Here is a 21,296-nt window from a genome sequence, read left to right on the forward strand (position 1 = left end):
ACGTGTCTTGTGCTTAAAAGAGTCTCAAGAGTAACTGAAGAGGGGCACATTCAGAAATGGACTCACAAAAGGCTGCCGACTTCCTACTGCAAAAGAAAGAGCTGGTTTCCCTGGCTAGAAATCAAAGTTGGAGATAAAAGCAATAGGGAGACACCCACAATGCTACAGGGAGCAATTTTCCCCCACCCCAGGCAACAGAGGTTCCCTGTTCTAGAGCTGGAACACCACCTGTGTCCCCTTGATATACTGCAGTTGCCTCCTATCCTGTAGAGGTATTGCTCTGCAAACACAGGCAGAAGCCCCAAGCACCTGCACCAGAAGGGGAACAGTATAAATGGTGCTTGTTCTTCTTCCTTCTCTATTGCTGTCCTCCACTATTTCTTTATATTTGTTTCCCTTTTTCTGGAGAAAAGAAGTCATTCTGTAGTGCACTATCAAACTCGGAAACTCACTATGTACCCCAAGCAGGTCTCAAACTAAACACATTATCCCACCTCTAAGTGCTGGGATTACAGGTGTGAACCATTACACCTGGTTTTCATGTCCCAGTTTTGAGTTGGCGCCAGGAACCTTGGAAAGCATCTGGTACCTCTCATAGCACAGAAGACACACGATTCTACTTCTCACATACTCTCTAAGGAAACATACCAGTCAGTCACTGTTCTCAGGATAAATGGAACATCTCTTATCTGGGAGTACCAAATCTGAATGTAGAATCTCAGGCTATTTTGTCACCTAAGTATGATGTAGATTTAGGATTTTGAAGCATTTAGGATTTTAGATTTTCATATTAGAAATTCATAGAAGTGCATCTGCAAAAATACTGAAACATTAAATATAAAGAACAAAACCAAACCTCCAGCCCCAAGAGGAGACATATGCCCAAGATCCCAGGACCTAGGTGGTAGAGGCAGAAGGATCAGTAATGCAAGGCTAACCTTATCTACACAGCAAGTTGTAGGCCAACATGGGTACATAAGACCTTGTCTCAAGCAATGAAAGAAAAAAGAAACAAAGGAAGGAAGGGAAGGAAGGAGGAAATGAATGAATAGAGAAAAGAAGAAAAGAAAGAAGAATGAAGAGAGGAGAGAAAGGATTCTACGGCTGTAGCTTGATGATTAAAGAGTTAGCTTACCATGCAAAAATAATAAAATAAAACTAAAATCCTCTAGGGCCAGTGAGCTAGTTCAGCAGGTAAAAAGGCATCTGCTGCCAAACTTGGTGACCTGGGTTCAATCCCAGGACCCACATTACAGAAGAACCAACTGCAGCCAGTTGTCCTGGATCTTTACACTGGTACTATGGCACAAACATTCATTCATATACACACATATACAAAATAAATAAAAATGTAATAAAGTTTTTAAATTAAATAAAATATACCAAAATTGGAAACATTTCTGGGGTCAAGCATTTTACACAAGGACTGTTCAACCTGTTATCAATTAAGAACATCCTCAAATCATATACAAGCCATCCGCTTAGTGTTTCTACTTGGTTCATTTCTACAAGTGTTATCCTCTGCCCCCCAAATCCTGGAAAGCCACATACCTTTCCGTGGCACCCTGTGCAGATGTGGCCCGAGCACGTTGGATCTCCTCCTCCAGGCGCCTCCTTTCTTCTTCCAGTCGGGCCACATCTTCTGCCGACCTCCGCTGCTGAATAATGAGCTGCAGCTCCTGCAGCAGGGCCTCCTTTTCTTTGATGAGCTGCAGCCGGTCCCTGTCAGCCTCAGCCATGCCCGGCCATGACTCGTTAGCCAACTGAGCCAGCTGCTGTTGAATATTGGAGACTCTGAGACAGAGAGGGGCAGAAAGAGATAGGAATGAACGAAGCGAAAACCTTATATGAACATATTTTCTTCACCATCGCCGAATCCATAAGCTCACTTGATTAAAAAAACGGTGACATAAATGCTCTGACCTTCAACTTAATAGCCTTTGGAAATGACGGGTCATGAAAGCACTGCAGAAATCCTTTGTAATCTCTCCTCGTCTGCGCTGTGAGGTGACAATTATTACATTGTACTTATTTTTTAAAAAAAAAATTGAAAATAAGGCTAGCAGCCCTCAACATGGCAACACTCTGTGTTTCCTACATGATACCATCCCAGAGAGGAAGGAAGCTGTTCATGTCTCCTTTTCCCACTACCATCAGTATCCAAACTTTCATCCAAAAGATGCCCCTGCCTTTCTGCCCTCTTGTCCAGGGGTCAGCACTAACAGACACATTGGGAAAATAGCTAGAGGAAAATGCATCCATCAGGAATGTTTCAGAAAAGAAAAGCTCTGGGGCCCCAGGCTCCACATCTGTTTCTGCCTGCCCCAGAGCGTGCCCTTGGCCAGGTGGGATTAAAAAGTGCCTTAAGGAGGGGGCAAATACTCAACAAAAGCTGAGTGCTTGAACATTTCCCTCTCTCCCTAAATTTCCAAGTGATTGCCTGGCAAAGAGATTTCGTCTCTTGTGCCCTGAAGTGGTGTTGAATTCAGATTAAATAAAATAGACATGGCTCGTGTTTTGAAAACATACTTAAAAGTGTGAGCAGTATGTTTTAGATAAGAATTCTTTAAGAAAAAAAAAGTAGGAATGCCAGACCCAATGTGAACCCAGTGCTGTGGAGTATGAAGTTTGGCACGCATGCCTAAAAACGAAATCCAAAGACTTCATTGAGATGACAGAAATCTGCGAAAACATGTAAGTGTCAGGCACCACACAGTCTAAGGAAGTGATTATAAAAGTGGAGCCTCAGGACTGGCGCCTCAGGATCACCTGGGAGCAGTTAGAAGGGCAACCATCAGGCCCAAGTCCAGATCTACTGACTCCTACGCCATGAGGCTCTGGGCTCTTCTGCTCACTCAAGTCGAACAACCAGGACTCTCAGAGCTTCCTCCTCTGCAGCTCTGCCCAGTCTGGAAGGTGCTAACTGACCTTTAGGGAGTTACATCAGGCACCAGCAGGATGTTGTTCTTTACGAAAATGGGAATGGCAGAGACAGGGCCGGAGCACGCATGATACTGCCTACCTCCTGTGCCCAGGGCACATGGCACTAACCGTGTCTGGCTTCTTGCCTGTTGGGTGCAGCCCTCAGAATCTTTCTCAAACCTGAGCTCCACGTACATGTCACCATTGTCTGGAGTTACCACATGCATTAAATAAATTGTGGCCCAGCCCTGTGCCAAATTAGGCTCTGTCTGATCTAGATATATGCACAGGGAATCATGAAGTCTGGAGAATTGGACAGAACTCTGTGTCCAGGTACAGAACCAACCTGAAACTCATGGTCCCAGAAAGAAAAGGGTCTGCAGGCTAAAACCTAAATGTATGCATTTATTCAAGCCCAGTTCTCCAGAAAGGTAAAAAAAAAAATCTACTTGTACATAAGTAGCTTTATTAGATAAGCTGTTTTCTAACTTAAAACTAATATCCTGAAAATGTACCAGAAAATGAAGCCAAATCATGTCACTGAAAATAGTAATGCTAGAGGCAACTAAGCAGGGCTTAAGTATTCATTCACCTATGTCTAATTAGTGGAATTAAAAATTTATGGCTGTAATATATTACTGCAGCCCAAGGAAAGCACACTTTGTGAAGGACCATAAATAATCCAGTAGAAAATTAGACATTGTATCCAGTAAAATTTCTAAAACAATCTACTAAAAACTAAAACAAAGGTAAAGAATAAATATAAAAGACTTGAAGACTAATGAGAGAATCTGGCTATGTCCTCACAGCAAATTTTTATTTCAGTTTATCTACTAATTAAGAAAGCCTATCTAAGCTTAGCTAAAACTAGCCACATATGTCACGCTTATAATACAGACATATTCTCAAAAGCATTCCTTTTGAGTTCTTCTATAGAGGGTTTTTTTTGTCCTGTGGTGTGTGTGTGTGTGACTCTGTGTGTGTGTGTGTGTGTTACTAGAGCCATCTCCTAGACAGCATACATGCTAAGTAATCACTTATCACTAAGGTATATACCACTCCATCCCAACCTGAGCAGTCTGAATTCCCTATGGGTTTAAATACAAAGAGAACAAGCCTCCATTGAGACTGGGAGCTCTATGCTAACCGATTTCTACAAGGATTCAAAACTTGCTGAGGGTGGCAAAAGATCCAGTTCTAGATAATTCTAGCTGTCTTAGAAAAATCTCAAGGGATTCACACTATCTAGAAAAATCAATGAGCAGAAAAGCTTAATTATTGGAGGGAAGAGAAGTACAGCAAAAATTTTCAAAGAGCCTGTTCATCTCAAGCATAATGAAACAGTAGAACAGTCAACGTTAAGCCATGTACTATAACTTTCCATAACTTACGGAAAATAAAAATGTGCTACAAAGGGCCAACCTCTCCAGCAGAAACAAGATCCGGATGACAATGATTTCTTGCAACCCATCTGGTAAAGTTGTTTGGGTCATGCTGAAAACTAGGCAAGCATTTCCATGCTTAAGCACGTTGCTTTGCTAATTCTGACTTCACAACAATGAAGATGCTTGTAAGCTGCTTTTCAAGATACCTCAGAATCTAGAATACTGACATGTTGAAAAAGGCAAGCTCCTTCTTTGTGACCACACTCTGGATAGGGACTTCTGAGCTTCCTTCAACCAGGTCAAAAGAGGCACATCTGTCTGTGGTCTGTCTCTTTTAGAAGCCAAAAGCACTAGAAGGAAGGATTTTCCCAACAACAGACCGCTAGCACAGTTGCCTGGCCTTTCAATATCATGCCTTATCATGCCTTATGCTTTGGGCTAAGGTCCCGGAAACAGGAGGTTTCCATGAGGAAGCAGATTTCCTGCCTGAGGCAAAACACAGATTGCCAGGGTCTGTGCACCTTCTTCTAGATCCATGCTAAATAGCTGATCCACTGCTTGAAGGCCCATTCCTTGGGAGGGCCATCATTCCAATTCTGAGCATAATAGGAAAAGTAATTTCCAGAAAAGTTTTTCTTTGAAGTATCATTTCAATGAAATTCAGTGCTCAAAAAGACCATGATGAAGGTTTCCAGAAAAAGAAAAAATACTTTTCCAAGTTCATTTTTAAAGAGCACTAAAAGCCACATAAAATTGGGAAGGGATTTCCTTCCTTCTTTTTTTTTGTACAAATCCACTATACTCTTTATTGATTTTTTCTTTTTTCGATAGGTTACATATAATCTTATAGCTTACATATAATCTTTCACGAATGCCTATAAGAGCTTTAAAACATATGTTTCCCTATACTGAGAGTGAAGAAATAAAAGCAAAATCTCACTTCAGGTTTCATATTTATTATGTGATTTCTAAATTCTGTTCCTTGAGCAGGTCTAATACAGAAGCAAAATATGAACTATTCAGTCCTGATATCTGACCAAGTGTTTTATCTGTCACAAACAAGGCATGTTAAATCATTAATGGAAACCTGTGTTTGGGCTGCAGACACTACTCAGATCTTTAGAGTTCATGGGGAAATCTTTGTTTCCATTTTCTAGGAGTAATGCACTTTTAATATTAAAAACGTTTGCAACACATCAAGAATAATCCCAAATCCTACCTAAAATCTTCAATCTGTTGTATAATTTCCCATGCTACTAAAATCCTGTGGCTTTCTGGAATAGCAAACAGAATTTCAGGAAACCTGTTACCCCCATTTGATGGTGACAAGTCATGACAGATCCTACTGCCATGATGCCAACTTAGAAACTTGTGTCTTCAGATTTCAATTCCAAGCACATATCTGGCGTCTCATACATTTTCACTCAGTTTTCTTCTTGTGAATTTTTACTTTTTATAAAAGAAAGGTCAAAGAAAATCTCAGCTAAGATCTAATTGGAAACATGACAACATCTTTAGCAGGATAAATGAATATTGACAGGTCAGTGTGGATTCCACTAACCTCTACCTGGGAAATTCTGGAAGTCTCCATTTAGAACACATGGTACAAGAAGTATCTGTCAATATACTGCTGTCCTACCATGCCTCTCAGCTACACGCTTTTAACATTTTCTCTCCTTGAGATGGACATATCTTTAGAGAGAAACTTTACAAAATGAAAAGTAGCAAGTCTTCAAATGAAAAAGATGAAGTTATGATGGCAAACATGCTTTCATTTACTTGTCAAAGCCCATATAAAAAGCTACTTGAGAAAAGAAGGGGTAAATCCAAGTGACTAATCAAATTCAACAGGAATCATACTACCACTGAATCCTGACAACCGATGAACACCAGAAACAATTCTGATAGCAACACCAAAGACACAAGAACTGGATACACCACATGTTTTGTTCCTATCTGTGCTGAACGTTTCCATGGAGATGGCTACAAATTATGCACAGTTCTGGACCAAGAGCTCTTAAGTTAAAAATACGGAGCCATCTGCGTCATCAGGATTGCTTCAAGACTTGTTCTTCCAATTTCAAAAAAATTTCAAAACTTTTAAACTAGTCATGTGAAAATATTCCTCTCATAATGTCTGTCATGGGAATCCAAAGAGTCATTACAGGAGGGAAAGGTAAAAGCAGCCCTCTTGGGACATTTCAACCCAGAGTTGAAATACCAAACAGGTTATTCTTGACAGTGGTAGTTTAGTCAGATAATTCTCCAGATTCTCACATTACCACCTGGAATTATACATTCTACTCCTAGAAACTTCCTCTAACTCTGAGCACACACAAAACCCTTCATTGTCCAGAACTTTGCATTTTTGATAATATTGTATTTATTTTAAACAACATCAATTCTAGACACGCAAGGAAAAACTTCTTCAAACTGTGTAAAAGCATCACCTTCTTCCCCTTTAAGAACTGGCAAAACACAAGTGATTCTACAGTGGATATGTATAATGGTTACTTTGTATGTGTGAACTTGATTAACCTAAGGGATACACAGATAGGTGGCAAAACATGATGCCTGACAGTATCTAGGAGAGAATTTCTGGAAATTACTAGCATAACTCAGAAGACTAAGTAAAAAACTTGCTTTTTTAATCTTCTTAGCAAGCATCATTCAATGGATTAAAATAAAGTATTGGATTTACTGACAACAAAACAAAACAAAAAAACAACAAAAAATCTGACAACTGTTGTGGTTTAAAACAACATTACTATTTGACTACAGCTTCACAGGTCAGCAGAGCCATGTTTCTTCTAGAACATCTAGGAAAGAATACATTTCGCTGCCTCTTCCAGTTTGTAGTTGGCCTCTATTAAGACCCACCATGCCTTCTCTTACTCTGACCTTCCAGAGTCTTTCTCACAAGGATCCTGCGTTGGAAGTGGGCATCCTAGGATCATTTAAGAACATCTCTCCCCATCTTGGGATGCTTAAACTCATCATACCTTCAGAGTGCTGTTTGTCTTTCATTTCTGAGAAGCCTCTAATATGCTGCTAAGGTAGAAATGTTGAGGCCTGGATTCTTCTAAGTAGTTACAGTAAGCATATTATCAGGGTTCTAGCAACTGTGAAAGAATACTTTGATGCAAAAGTAATGATTAAGTGCAGTGTTTACCAACTGGATCATCTTAAATCCTCAACTATTTGCTCAAATGTATTACTTCAACATCTAAAAGGTGACTTCATATGTACTGACACCACTTCTAGAACAAAGAAATCACTTGCTATGTTTGGTAAATGTCACAACAACACATAACAATTATGGTCGTAAGTGTAGCAATAATCTATTTTCTGTGTTTAACACAGCACAGCAAATTCCAGCACCCACACTTGGCAGTCCCACTTTGAAACAGGCACGAAGGAGCAGAAGCCTGGTCAGAAGAAACAATTGCCCCCACAAGCACCCAAAGCTATCATGAAAGAATGCATGAAAAATGAAGCATATGACCAGGGAGGTAACCAGCACTGGCCAATGAACTTGAGAAATTCAATGCCAACCACATCTCCACCCTGAAAAGTCCTGGGAGAGCTGGTGAGATGCTTCCCAGTAAAGAGAAGTAGGTTTTGGTTTAGGCTACTGCTACAGCAGGAAATCAGATGGTTTGCTTCTCTATTAATGTTACAGTTTCTTACAGGTGATTTTCAAGATCTCAATGAACATTGGCCCAAGTGTCAAGCTATTAAGTCCCTCACTTTGCCTGGTATTCTGCTCTCCCCACTGAAGATATTAAGACAATATGTAATCCATAACTACACAGCATATTCTAAAGCTGTTCTTCAGTCTGGTCCTTGTCATCCTAGCTCCTCAGAAAGTTGATAGAAGAAGATCACAAGTTCAATGCCTGCTTGGGTTAACATGAGTTCAAGGCCAGCCAAGGTACCTTAGAGAGATCCTGTATGAAATACAAAATAAAAAAGCAGCTGGGATATAGCTCAGTGCAAGACTACATCCTTAACATATGTGATGCTCTGGGTTTTATTATCAGCACTGCATATAAAAGTAAAATAAAAATTAAATGTTTTATGGTTTTTTTGAAACATTTTAAAATTATTTGGTTTTCAGATTCTTTCTATAAGGTATAATAGAGAAACTGTCTCTAAATAGAGGTGGTGTAAACCATGCAAGTATTGAAAATGGAAAATTAAGCACCTGAGGAGAAAGAAAGACACTAAAATCACAGAGGCAAAAATACTGTGCTGTGCAAGGATATGGTCAATGTTCAGTGGTGAAGACTGGAGGGAGGGATGGAGTGAGCAAAGACAAACCCAAGGCACAAACCCTGATAAATCTAAAGTTCGCAGAAGGCAGGTAAGGTATAATATAGGTCAACATAAATGATGTCACTTGTCTCCAACAAATGAACTCTAATAGATACTGCTATCACTTGCTGACATATCAATACCAAATTGGTTTTGATGGTAAGATAAATAGCTTTCTGCATCAATCTAAGTGATTAATACCAATGTGTATGAAAGACAAAAGTTTGCTTCCACTGGTCTGATGGATGGATGCTACCTGTATGTCGGAAGAGAAGGAGGGCAGGAAGAGAATTGCAAGTATCTCATATGATAGAGAATGTTGCAGTAGTCTCTTATGGTTTCAAGTCATCTAAACCTCAAATACTGAGAATTTTATATTTTAAGAGTCATTGAAAGTTCACCAGATATGTTAAGAAGATATAAAAAATAAAGGACCTTTCTTTTCTATTTCATTCATTTCTTTCTGGTAAAATGTGGGCATTTAAACTCTAGAAACATGCTTGGCCTTTTTATGTGGAAGAAAGAAAGCAAATCCCAGGCTGTAAAAGTATGCTTCTTACCTTTTTCGGGCTTCTTCATACTGCCAATTAAGTCTGACACGGCCTACAAGTCTTGTTTTATCATCAAAGAGAAACTTTACAGAACACAAGGGACAAAAAAAGGAAGAGAAATAATATTAGAAACATGTCTTCAAAGAAGAAAATTAACTTAAACTTTTGGGGGAAAAAACCTAAGATTATATATAGAGAGAGACAGGGTTTTTCTGTTTAGCTTTGGAGCCTGTCTTGGCACTCACTAACTAGACCAGGTTGGCCTCGAACTCACAGAGATCCACCTGCCTTTACCTCCCAAGTGCTGGGATTTAAGGCGTGCGCCACCACACTACAATATATTTTTCAAAGGCCTAGATGTAATACTCTGCTGCTACCCAGGCTGGTGAGAACTGAAAGGACTTTTACTTTCTAAAACTGGTATTATTTTTATTTTTAAAATATACACACACATACACTCATCTATTATATCATTGCAAATAACAAAAATGAATTATGTTTCAGTTAACAGGCAGTTACTTTAAGCTGACACAAAGGCAAAACATTCACCCATACTTTCACTATAACCTAACTCCTCATTTAATACAAAATATGGCCAACCCTACATATTTGTAAGTTCCACGTTGTAGATTCAACCAACCATGGGTTAAAAATGTAGTTAAGTTCACAATGGTTGCATCTGTACTGAATATGCACAGACATTTTTCTCCTGTCATTGTTCTTAAGATATGAGTATAATAACTACCCATATCACATCAGTTATTATAAATCACCTAGAGATGATCTGAAGTCAACAGGAGGAATTATGTGGGGTTCCGTGCAAATAGCATACTATCTGACATATGGGACATAATCATTTGTGGATCCTGGTATCCTATGGGGTTTGGGAACCAATCCCACATGGACACAGTCAGAAAAGTAGATGTTCTACTCAGAAATGGCAAAGTCTAAATTAGACAGACTAATTTCCTAAAGAAGGGGCTAGAGGATGACCTTCTAAGGCTCAAAGCATTAAAAGGGAACCAAAGATAAAAGGAAACAAGGCAAGGTCTGGACTGGGGAGTATCACCTACAAGTTATGTTTGAAATGCTTTCAATACTATCAGTAGTTAGGCTTAAATATTTCCATGCCAATTATATTGAAGGTAACAAAATCCACACAAAACAAAAAAAGTAGTTAAACCAAGATAACAGCTGTAAGGCTGCCAACCCAGGGCCGACCCTTTTAAACTTCAGGGGCATGACAATTTACAGCTGTAATGGTAGAACCAGCCACCACTCCCAACCTGACATTTTTAGAATGGCTTATTGAAATCATTAGAGAGCTTTGATCTTATCTGTTTTTCTCAAACTAATTAAGAGCTATAAATTCTAAATCAACTTTATGATAAGAAGAAAAAGAGTCATTTCCAGAACTCAACGAGTCTTGTGCATGCTTCCTTTCTTCACTCCAAAATCTCTAGGCAAAAATGACAAGTGTTTCAGCTCACAGATTTTTCTCTGTGTGGCAACAGTATTCTTTAAACAAAATATCCTTTCCCAAAAATGTCAAAATATACTCTGAGAAATAATGAAAATAAAATTGAAACATTATTTCCAGAACACCTAAGACACAGCAATTCATGATATATACTATACTTCCTCCAGAAAGGCACTAATTTTCAAACTTTCAAACTACTAACAACTAAAACACTGACCTTCTCACAAATTGTTTTTACCCCTCTCTCTTAAACTTTCCTTTATTTAATGGGAAAGGTAGCATGCCTTACACTAATATTTTACCTTTACTTAATAACCCTTAAGGAAAAGAACTCCTCCAAACTGCTTTCATGTGGTTATAAATTTCAAACTTCATCTAATGATGTTACAATAATATGTCTTTGATTATTAGCTACCCAGTTTCAAATGATGATTTTCCCAATTTGTTTTTGATGCTTTACTGATTATCAAGAAAGGGCATGTTAAAATTGTTCCAAGTCTCAAAGAAAATCAATTTCCTGACATTGTCTTAGAAGAACAAGGAATAGTAACAAAGTATAACCCTAACTGACAGAGCCACATAGCCTTTGGAAATCACAGCCTAAATCGAAGATCAGTAATCTGATCCTAACCAGGTCCAGCTCACTGACTGTTTTCTGTTTGCTTGTTTGGGAAATAAAGTTTTGGTGACAACCAAAAAGCTCATCTCTTAGGTATCATCCAGGACACGTTTTGTATTATAATGACAGCTGATCAGACAAGGAAGTGACTAGAAAGCCTGAGAGATTTACTATCTGATCCTTTGCAGAAATCATTTGCTAAGCCACACTCTATAATCCTGGATATAAAAAAAAAAAAACAAGAAACAAACAAACCACTTAAGTTTAATGCTGGCAAAGCAGCTGCCATTTTTAAGACTCCTAATCATAAGACAATATACAGTCTATACCACTGCACCATTACAGCTAAATGTGAGAAATGTGATTTTCCTTTCAAATTTACCAACACAAAAGCCAAAATATCTTTGAAGTAGAAATGAAATGTTAGATCAAATGTGTGACACCACCACCAAAGCCAGTGACTCCTCTTTAGGAACGTTCATGTCTAAGCGCCGGGTGATCATACCTCCCCTATAGAGTCAGTCTGAGATCCAGCATCACAAAACTGCTGAGGGACACCAGCGTCACCAAGTGTGCCTGTATTGTGAGGGAGATCTTGTAGAGGGTCCGCAATGGAGCAGCTATTCTTGAAACTATCAGTAAGCTTGGCCAGGCTCTGGAAAAGAGTAAGGCAAGTTCTGTGAGTGGAGATGGCATGGTTTCCTTCCTCTAGAAACAGCTGTTTCTTTCTGGTTCAAAAGGGTCTACAGCCTAAGACTAAAGAGATGTCCCATCCTACTTCCCATTATCATTAATTTTTTTTAACAAAACATATTTTTGATTACTTTAAAGAAAACAGTCATTTCAGTAAAGAGAAACTGAGTCATTCTGGTAACACACACATAAAATAGAAAATAGTTATGGTACCATTGTTCCATCTTTTTAAGCCGTCACATTCCTTAATTTTAAAAAGTGGCCAAATCCCCAAATAGTAACTGGATCTGACAAAGATGCATATCACCTCAATTTTTTTTTAATAGGTAATCAAGAGATAAAACATTTTCCAGACCTCACATTTATAACCTGATTTTTTTTTTATTCGTTGTGCTACCTGGTTATAAGTAATCTCCTGTGGATTTTAGTATGCCCCAAATTACACTAAGTACGCATTCAGGCACATGGAACTTGTTTGTGTGGATATTCAAGAGAAATAGGACTGTTTACTAGTCTTTAAGCGTTGAGACCTATTCACTTCTGGACCAGAATACATAAGAGCAACAGAACTCAGGCAAAAATGTTTTGGAAGGGGCAAGCCATCCTGAGTTTATATAAGGAAGAGATCAGGCAGAATTAATACACTTAATTAAACATGGTGTGCATGTGCTCAAAAAAACACATAAAAAGTTCTCATGAGTTATATATATAGTAAATATATAAAATGTAATAAATGACAGACAGGTTGGCAGACAGAGTTTTCAGGAGGCAGCCTTGGTTTCACCTGCATCAGGTCCCGCCGCTCCTTCTCGCCTGTACAAATGGCTTTCTTGATAGTACGGAGCTCACTCATTATAGCCTGGGCCTCATCCAGTTTGTAGTTGGTGTGAGAACTTGACATCTTCCGGTCAATCCTGTTTAAAAATAAGAAATTAGAGTTATTCCACATGAAATCCTTTTAAACAATAAATATTCAAAAGAAATATAGAAAGGTGAAAAATAGTTAAAAACAGAGTTGGAACAAAATAGCAGGGACTCCAGGAAACCTTCTGTCTTTGTGGCAAATATGAAGACCTGAGGCCTAGCTGACGGATGCCTGCTTTTGCTTCAGGAGGATCCTGTGTAGGGGAGGAGGCCTCTATTTTCTACTAAGCGTCAGGCTCGAGTAATAGACAAGATTGTATATTTCCTCTTTGGGAGGATAACCAAAGTTTTTTCATTTATTTTAAGTATTATTAAGGTCAGTGGTCAAATATGTTTATTAAATAAACTTATGGCTGAGATTTGTATACCGGAAGGGTACTTGGAAAATAGCAAGAAGTAGTATGTTCCAATAATGTGCCTGAATAAAAATTGGAACCTCTTTTTGTGGCACTGGGTACTTTTTTGTGGTACTTTTTGTGAACCCAAGACCTTGCACAAGCTAGCAAGCACTCTACCACTGCACTATATCCTCAGCCCTCAAAACTTGGAAACTTATGCCTTCTCTATTCATTCACTTCATTATAGTTATCACATCACTATCACTTATACTAGCTACCTCCTTGATACTTTGCTGCAGTCCAAACATCCATTCAGCAAAACTTCTTTTCTTTCCCTTTCCTCTTTCTTTTTTTATTTTATTTTTTTATTTTATTTTATTTTTTTTTTGGTTTTTCGAGACAGGGATTCTCTATGGTTTTGGAGCCTGTCCTGGAACTAGCTCTTGTAGACCAGGCTGGTCTCGAACTCACAGAGGTCCGCCTGCCTCTGCCTCCCGAGTGCTGGGATTAAAGGCGTGCGCCACCACCGCCCGGCTCCCTTTCCTCTTTCTTACACTTTGTCCTCCTTCTGTCTGTTCATTCATTCAGTCAACCTATGCACATAGAGGCCTGGCTGGGAGTAGTAGATATAGAACACAAAACAACCAGACTTGGCTCCACCTTCCAGTTGCAGGCAGTTTTGGGATCATGTCCTCTGTCACGTCTCCTAAGTGTCAAGCCTCAGAAGCCTTTAAGGCTAAGGAGATGGAGAAATTGGTCCAAATGCAGAATGAATTCCTTCCCTGGAAAGTAGCTATCTTACCTGACAGGTTCCTGGCCCACCATTACAAAGGTTCTGAGCCTACTAATTTTCCCACAGGTTATCCTGAAGATCTGGATCATCCTTGTGGGTCCAAAACTACCTGATTGTCCACTACACAAATATGCTATAAGTAGTAGAAGTCCAGCTCCACCACTCATTAGCTGTTGGACCCTAGGCAAAGCATCCATGTCTTTTGATCGATTTCATTGTGTCTCAAATTGGAATACCTAATAATATTTCTCCCACAGGAAAGGCATACTATTTAAGGAGAATATATAAGGAAAGGACTTACCTGGCAGAAGGCCTAGAATGTAATGTTTGTAGTAATTATTATTATCAGTATAATAAAAGTACTTACTCATTGGAGAAAAGGTATTAAATTACAAAATTTACTCTTTTATTATTATTAATAAATTCTTGTCATATGTGTAAGAGTGTACCAGAGTTGACCTGATCTACTGGCATCCTTGGAACAGAAGGATAAATACAGAAGCAAGAAACCAAGTTGGAACAGGACAATAGATCTAGTCGGTATTTATATGAAAGCCATCAATTACTATGAACATTTATGAAAACAGAGCCTAAGTCTTTCCCCCAAGAGAACAGATACAAATACACCACAGGATCCCACATACTGCAAGATGACAATCCCAAATCCAATCATAGCCTGCCTCCACAGGCACTTCTATAAGGGATCATTTTCAAATGTACATTTCTACAAAGCAAAAAAAAATTAGTTATACACTATTTTAATTATTTTCATGTATATTTCAACTAAAGAGTTCTATGCTGAAAGATCATAAACTGAAGTTTGGGCTGTAGGTACTGTTCTTTGTTCTCAAAAGATCCCTACTCTGGCTCCTTCACAACACCTCATGCAAATGATTGAGGTGATTAGCTTTAACTCCTAAGCATCTTGATGGTTGTCATGAACTTTAGCAATAAAACATGAAAAGTTCTGTTGAGTGTGGCATTCAGGCGAGTAGTCAGGCAATGGATGCAGGAGGATCAGAAGTTTGAGGCCAGACTAGGCTACACAGGGAGACCCTGTCTTAAAACAAAACAAAACAAAATGGACGTGTGTGTGTGTGTGTGTGTGTGTGTGTGTGTGTGTGTGTGTACACATGCATGTGTGTTTCCCCAGCATAGTATCAGCTTGCTATTCGGCAGATGAAAAAACAAAAACAAAAACCAATAGCAAAATGACAGCACCAGGCATAGAGACCCTTTGTACAAAAATTCTTTTGTCTTCAAAAGCAGTCCCACTTCTGACAAAATGGTTGGTTTTCTCACTCACTACAAGTGTTTTGACCTGTAAGTTGAGTGTGAAAGTCACAAAAGTTTCTACTCTATACTTACTTAACTGACCACATTTTCATAAGAAAAATCAATGTCATGGACTGAAGCTTTGCACAGAGGAAGCTGCTAAACTAAATGATGAGATAGAAAGGGAGCCTGGAAAAAGACTAGAGAATCACCAAAACAAATATCAACTCCTGGTTCCCTGTTGTCCCTGAATGCCTACAGGTAGGACTGAGAATTTTGTTTATTCAACAACTAGCTCCCACAAGGTTAGAGGAGGCACTTGTTACACTAATTATCATTCACTGGCATACATAGTAGTTACTATTGAAAGGAAGTCTGTGGTCTCTGTAATACGTAAAGGCCCAGGACTTAACAGTAGAAAGAATTCTCTGGTGGAGAATGCTTTTGGTATAAAATTACTGAAGGACAAAGTGACACTCTCAAATAATGATGAGATTCAAGTGCACAGGCTGGCAGTTAGGTCCAGCTGTACACCTGGATCTGGAGTGTAGCTCACGGCTAGAGTATGTGCATAAAATGTGTAAAGACATGAGTTCAATCTCCAACACTAGAAAAAAAATTCCCTTGAGAGCTATTCATCTCAGCATTAGGACCCACAATGCAGGAAAACACAAAGCAGGGTCATCCCATGTATGTTTCCACTTTACACACTCTTGAAAGAACCACAAGTCTCTAACAAAAGGAAAATTCAAAGGCCATCCATGTTAAACTGCTAACTGTCAATAAAGTCACCAAATATGTCTTGTAGGCCTTATTTGAATAATATGTTCTGTATTAATACTCTGATGAAAGGCTTTACCATATATAGTTGTTAATGTCATAAACTGAAACTTTTGTAGGCTTATGAAGTCTATAGAAAAGAGGAAGGTCATCTTCCAAAAAAAATCCTAAAGCCAGAAAAGTCTCTAGCCACCAATGGCCACTGCCTCTGGTACTAAGCCTTCCTGTTGTTCCAGAATGAAAACCAGAGCAAGGCCTGCAACCAACCCTCACATAGAAAAGGGAAACTTGACTATATTAACGTAATTTTCCAAGTTCCTGGGAATGGGTGTCGATAAAGCATCCACAGCTGTATAGATATGTTTCATAGTGAAGGCTACTATCCCACATCTGCTCATCTAGCAGACCTGAATGTGGTGGCTGCACTGCAGCTTTCAGCAGTTGCAGCATTAAAACTTGGCCATTGTTAAAACTTGTAGGGGAGCCAGCAGCCTGTTGTCACACTAGGTTGTACTAGGAACAGAGGCCACATCAAGGAAAAGAGACCCAACTTCATCAGCAGCATGTGCAATTTAGCCCAACATTGAGCACTGCAGAGGCCCCCAGAGAATAAAAATGGACTTCAAGGCTTGGACCTGGGCTCTGGCCACAGCTCTACCTAAGTAGCCATGAGACAGTGAAACACAAGGAAGTTTAGTGACTAGCAAGATGGCTCAGAGTGTAATTGCACTCACCATATAAGCCTGATGACCTCAATTTGGACCACAAAACCTATACAAAAAAGCCAAATGTAGTAGTGCAAAGTGGAGACAGGAAAACTCACTGGAAGCTTATGGGTCAGATGACTTTGATATGCGACACCTCAGAAATAAGAAAACATGTCTCAACATGTAGAAGGCAAGAATCAACTCTTAGAAGTTGTTCTCTGATATCCACAATATGTGCTATGCTACCTGTATACCCATATTCACACATCACATCTCTCTCTCTCTCTCTCTCTCTCTCTCTCTCTCTCTCTCTCTCTCTCTCTCTCTCTCTCTCTCATACACACACACACACACACACACACACACACGGGGAGGGAGGGAAGGAGAGAGAGAGAGAGAGAGAGAGAGAGAGAGAGAGAGAGAGAGAGAGAGAGAGAGAATGAATATAATATATGAGAGTAGCTTGTTAGACCCTGTTTCAGGGATACCCTGGAACAGAAATTCTCCAAAAGGAACCCACATAGGGGCTCTGGGCCATATCTCATCTCCATAGCTTTCCTATTCTGTATAAGGTTGTTTTCCCAGAAGGAAATGGACAGTGTCTGCTGTAAAAAATGTGAAAGGATCTGGAGAGAAGGCTCAACAGTTAAGAGCACTTGCTGATCTTGCAGAGAACCTGAATTCAGTTCCCAGTATGCTCATATGGCAATTTACAATTGTCTGTTACTTCAGTTCCAGGAGGTCCAATGCTCTCTACCATACTCCTCGGGCACTGGGTACACAAGTGGTACACATACATGCAAGTAGGTAAAACTCTCATACTCATAACATAAAAATAAATATTTTTAAAAAATGTAAGTCATTGGATTACAGATTCTCAAAAACTAAGCCTCTGAAAAATCATTATCAAAATAATTGCATATTATTACAAAATACATTGCTACATAAACTATGTTATTCAATCATATATAAGTATTCTGGACAGGTGTTGGTGGTGGCACATGCCTTTAATTCCAGCACTGAGGAGGCAGAGGCAGGCAGGTCACTGTAAGTTCTGGGATAGCCTGGTCTACAAAGGGAATTCCAGGACAGCCAGGGCTACACAGAGAAATCCTGTCTCGATAAAACAAGAAAGTATTCTAATAGAAATAGCATCTACAAATAATTCAGTATATCAAGTACCTAGTAGAAGATGGCAGAATCATGCTACATGCTTTACACTGGGAATATCATTTAAGCTCTAAACAGATTTTTAAGATAATCATAATCCTCTTATAATGAAGAAGTTGAAGTTTGGAGCAATTAACTAAGCTAAATGTCTAGATGACAAGTTAATATGTGGCAGGGCAGGGATTCAATACTCATCCATACACTAAGCTTGCACAGGATCAAAGTGTAAAGTGATGTCCCTATCTGTGCAGTGTGTCATATATCACTCACTCAGAGTGGCCAAGTTGCGACCAGACAGATATTTACAAGAAGTAATATTTCACAGAAGTCAAAATGCTTTAATTTTACAATCACAACCAATAATTATCTAACAAAAACTTCGAAAGGACGAGATCTTTCTTTTTCACTTCTGAAAATTTTACTTATCTAAGACTTCCCTTTCTTTTTAAAACTTCTTTGTTGGGGATGGATCAAATCTGAATCCCACCATTGTGAAAGCTAACACAGAAAGTTATAGGCTGGATTACATAGTGAGTTTCAGGTCATCCTGAGATATAGAGTGAGCACTTGTTTCTCCAAATAAATGTGTATAGAAACTCTGGTCAAATTCAGATGACCACTCAATTATTTTGTTTTTTATAAAGCATCAATATGCTTTACTTCATAAAGAAAGTCATAATATCTGCCAAAGGACTGCATTTTTAGTTTTGTTATTAAGAGTATAAATCTGTGTTTATGTTCTATATTTCTGATAATAGAAAAGTGATCACTTCTCAGGAAAAATAAAATATACTAACAAAGTCATACTCTTTTATGCAGTGTAAAAAATATTTAGTACAAAGACTCAAAAATCTTCAGTTTTCCATACTCTGTTTTGGACATAGCTCAGGACAGTTGAGTAGCTTGCTGAAGGTTAGAGCCTGTAAGAAATATAGTGAGAAGGCCAGAGAAGGCTCCTCCTATCATTACTCATCCTTTTCATCATTAGGTTAACAAGACACTCACGGTCAAGGGCTCCAAATGCCTACTGTGTCAAACCTGAAGACTACTCATACACTCAGCCTTATAGGTTTTTTTTTTTTTGCCAAGAAGTAAACTGAGGGGAAAAAGGGATAAAATATTAGCTCAGATAGGGAACCTCATATGAGTAAAAGAGACATTTAGAGATGTTTATTATTAACCTCATATCATATTGCCCTAAGGTTTCCTTTTTGGTGATCAGTTGAAGAAACTGGTAGAATTTACTAAAAGAAGAAGGATAAAACCTAACACTTTAAACCTTCATCTTTGAGAAAAGAGGTGCCAGTTCTCTAGAGCTATTCCATGTTAACACCACAGATTACAACACAAAAGAATAAATATTTTTGTTATAACCACTACATTTTAAATTAGCAGTTCTAGAACTGGCTTTGAATGTGCATCAGGAAGCTTTTGGCAGCCAGCTGTTAACAGCAGGTCCTGTGTGGAACCTGGGTCTGTCCCATCACTGGAAACAATGTTCATTTTTGTTCCCATCTCATTTCTGTGTTTTACTGCTGAATACTGCCAGAAGGGGATTGCACAATCTGTACCTTATGCTGGTGCTAAGGGGGTACTGTTAATGGAACCCTACTCTAGTTGTACACAATTTTATTATTTTTTGGACCTGTAAATCCTCAGACAGAAAGTGTTAACTCTCTTATCTAGTAATGCCTCGGCATGATATCAAATACTTAGAAGTGTGTAGTCATTCTCATTTAAGCAAATAGGTGTAACTCTATCCATCCTCAACTGGAAGTTCCTTACTCAACTGTAAGCCTGAGAGGCTCACAGAGTGGTAGGAAAGAACCTAGTAGAAACTGGTTGTTGGACCACTTAGTGGACACTCCTTTTGGTAATGTGAATAGCAGACATAAGTAGCAGAACTTCTTAAAGCCCAGGGCTCAAATGAAACATAATCCAAAATGTAAAGCAGAAGTAAATACTTGAGCAGTTAAGAAGGTAACCAGGCCAATTAATAGATCTCCCTAAGATCCTGGCAGCCCAAAACTTTTGGACTGAGGATGACCTTTCCTCAAGGCTCAGAGGGCCCCAGTATTTATGGGTGAAGTAAATGACATGACAGCTAGCAGAGACCATGGTATCAGTCACTCCCACAGCACTCAGACTAGGATCCATTCATTATGCTGAGTTATCACTGTTCAAGAAATTGTCTGAATCCTCCTGGTGGGGTAGAAACCAAGGCAAAGTATCACTTGAATCATTAAGGTAAACAGCAAAATAAAAATCATGAATCCATAGTTTTAAACAAAATGAAGCCACTTTAGGGTCCACGTGTAAGTGAGAGTTTGCCTCTTTCAATAGGATGGTTCATCAAGGATATAAACAAGATGTCACTTGCCCCAGAAACCCACAGAAAAGAAGGATGAATTTAGGCAGTAAGCACCAGTACTAAAAGCAAGTGTCCCAGCTAGCAAGATGGTCAAGGGGACTGGCATGGATGAATGAGACTGAAACTAGGGGCAAATGAAGTTGGTCCAGTAGGCTAACTCATCAAACATCTATCTTATATTCTAGGAGAGAGAGAAAGCCACATGAGAATCATAAGGTGGGGAGATATTTAAAAAGAATCTCTGTGGTTACTCACAAGAATCATGAATCACAACAGTGGTTCAGCTCAGAGCGGACAGAGAAGAATCTGTGAGAGGGATTGGGCGCCAAGTGTGGAAATATCACGCCACAAACAACAAATATGGTAGTAAGGGAGTCAGGACAGCATTCTGGCCATCAAACCAGTATCAGGGACATTGCATTGTTAGGAGAAACTTAGAGTAAAGCCATGTTAAGTGGGCTTCTCAGTCCAGACAGCTTAGAATTAGCACAAGTTTCACTTCTGCTCTCCAAATGGGGCACTACCAAGGGGATTCTGTCCATACCTGTGAGCATGCTTAGCACATTCTTATGTTTGCTCATTCCACCAATATGCTTTAGTTTTTGCATCCTTCTATTTGCCTCTGGACACTAGCAATGAGTCACATTAAGATAATTTTCAAGTTAGGTTCCAAAAACTTGAGGGCAACAGAGTCCAGTGATCTTTCACTGAAATAGCTCACTTAAGACATTTTTCAAGATAAATAATGCTTCTATTTTCTGAAGACTTTTACAAAGATCCCTGAGGGAAATAAATGCAAGTGAATAACACCCATATATGCTTTCATTCACCAATGAGAAAGGCAAAAATGTCATAGCTTGTCAATACATTCTGTTGGCAAAGTTATGGAAAACAGAAATGTTCACTTCCAGTGGTAGGAAGACAAAATGATGCAGCTGCTGCAAGAAAATTTGGCAATGTTCAATATTTGA

General features: G+C 39.0%; 1 protein-coding gene across 1 annotated transcript in view; it reads right to left on the minus strand.

Moving 5' to 3' along the window:
* Positions 1-21,296, minus strand: part of Wwc3 (WWC family member 3) — a 107,541-nt gene that overhangs the window by 24,896 nt on the left and 61,349 nt on the right. Inside the window, exons 6-9 of the mRNA XM_075956678.1 lie at positions 12,752-12,881; positions 11,780-11,929; positions 9,185-9,258; positions 1,552-1,794 (exon numbers count right to left, since the gene is read on the minus strand). Of these exons, the coding sequence (XP_075812793.1) occupies positions 1,552-1,794; positions 9,185-9,258; positions 11,780-11,929; positions 12,752-12,881 (597 nt within the window). The remainder of the gene's footprint in view (positions 1-1,551; positions 1,795-9,184; positions 9,259-11,779; positions 11,930-12,751; positions 12,882-21,296) is intronic.

This window comes from Microtus pennsylvanicus, chromosome X (assembly GCF_037038515.1).
Source record: "Microtus pennsylvanicus isolate mMicPen1 chromosome X, mMicPen1.hap1, whole genome shotgun sequence".
NCBI classification, from domain to species: Eukaryota; Metazoa; Chordata; class Mammalia; order Rodentia; family Cricetidae; genus Microtus; species Microtus pennsylvanicus.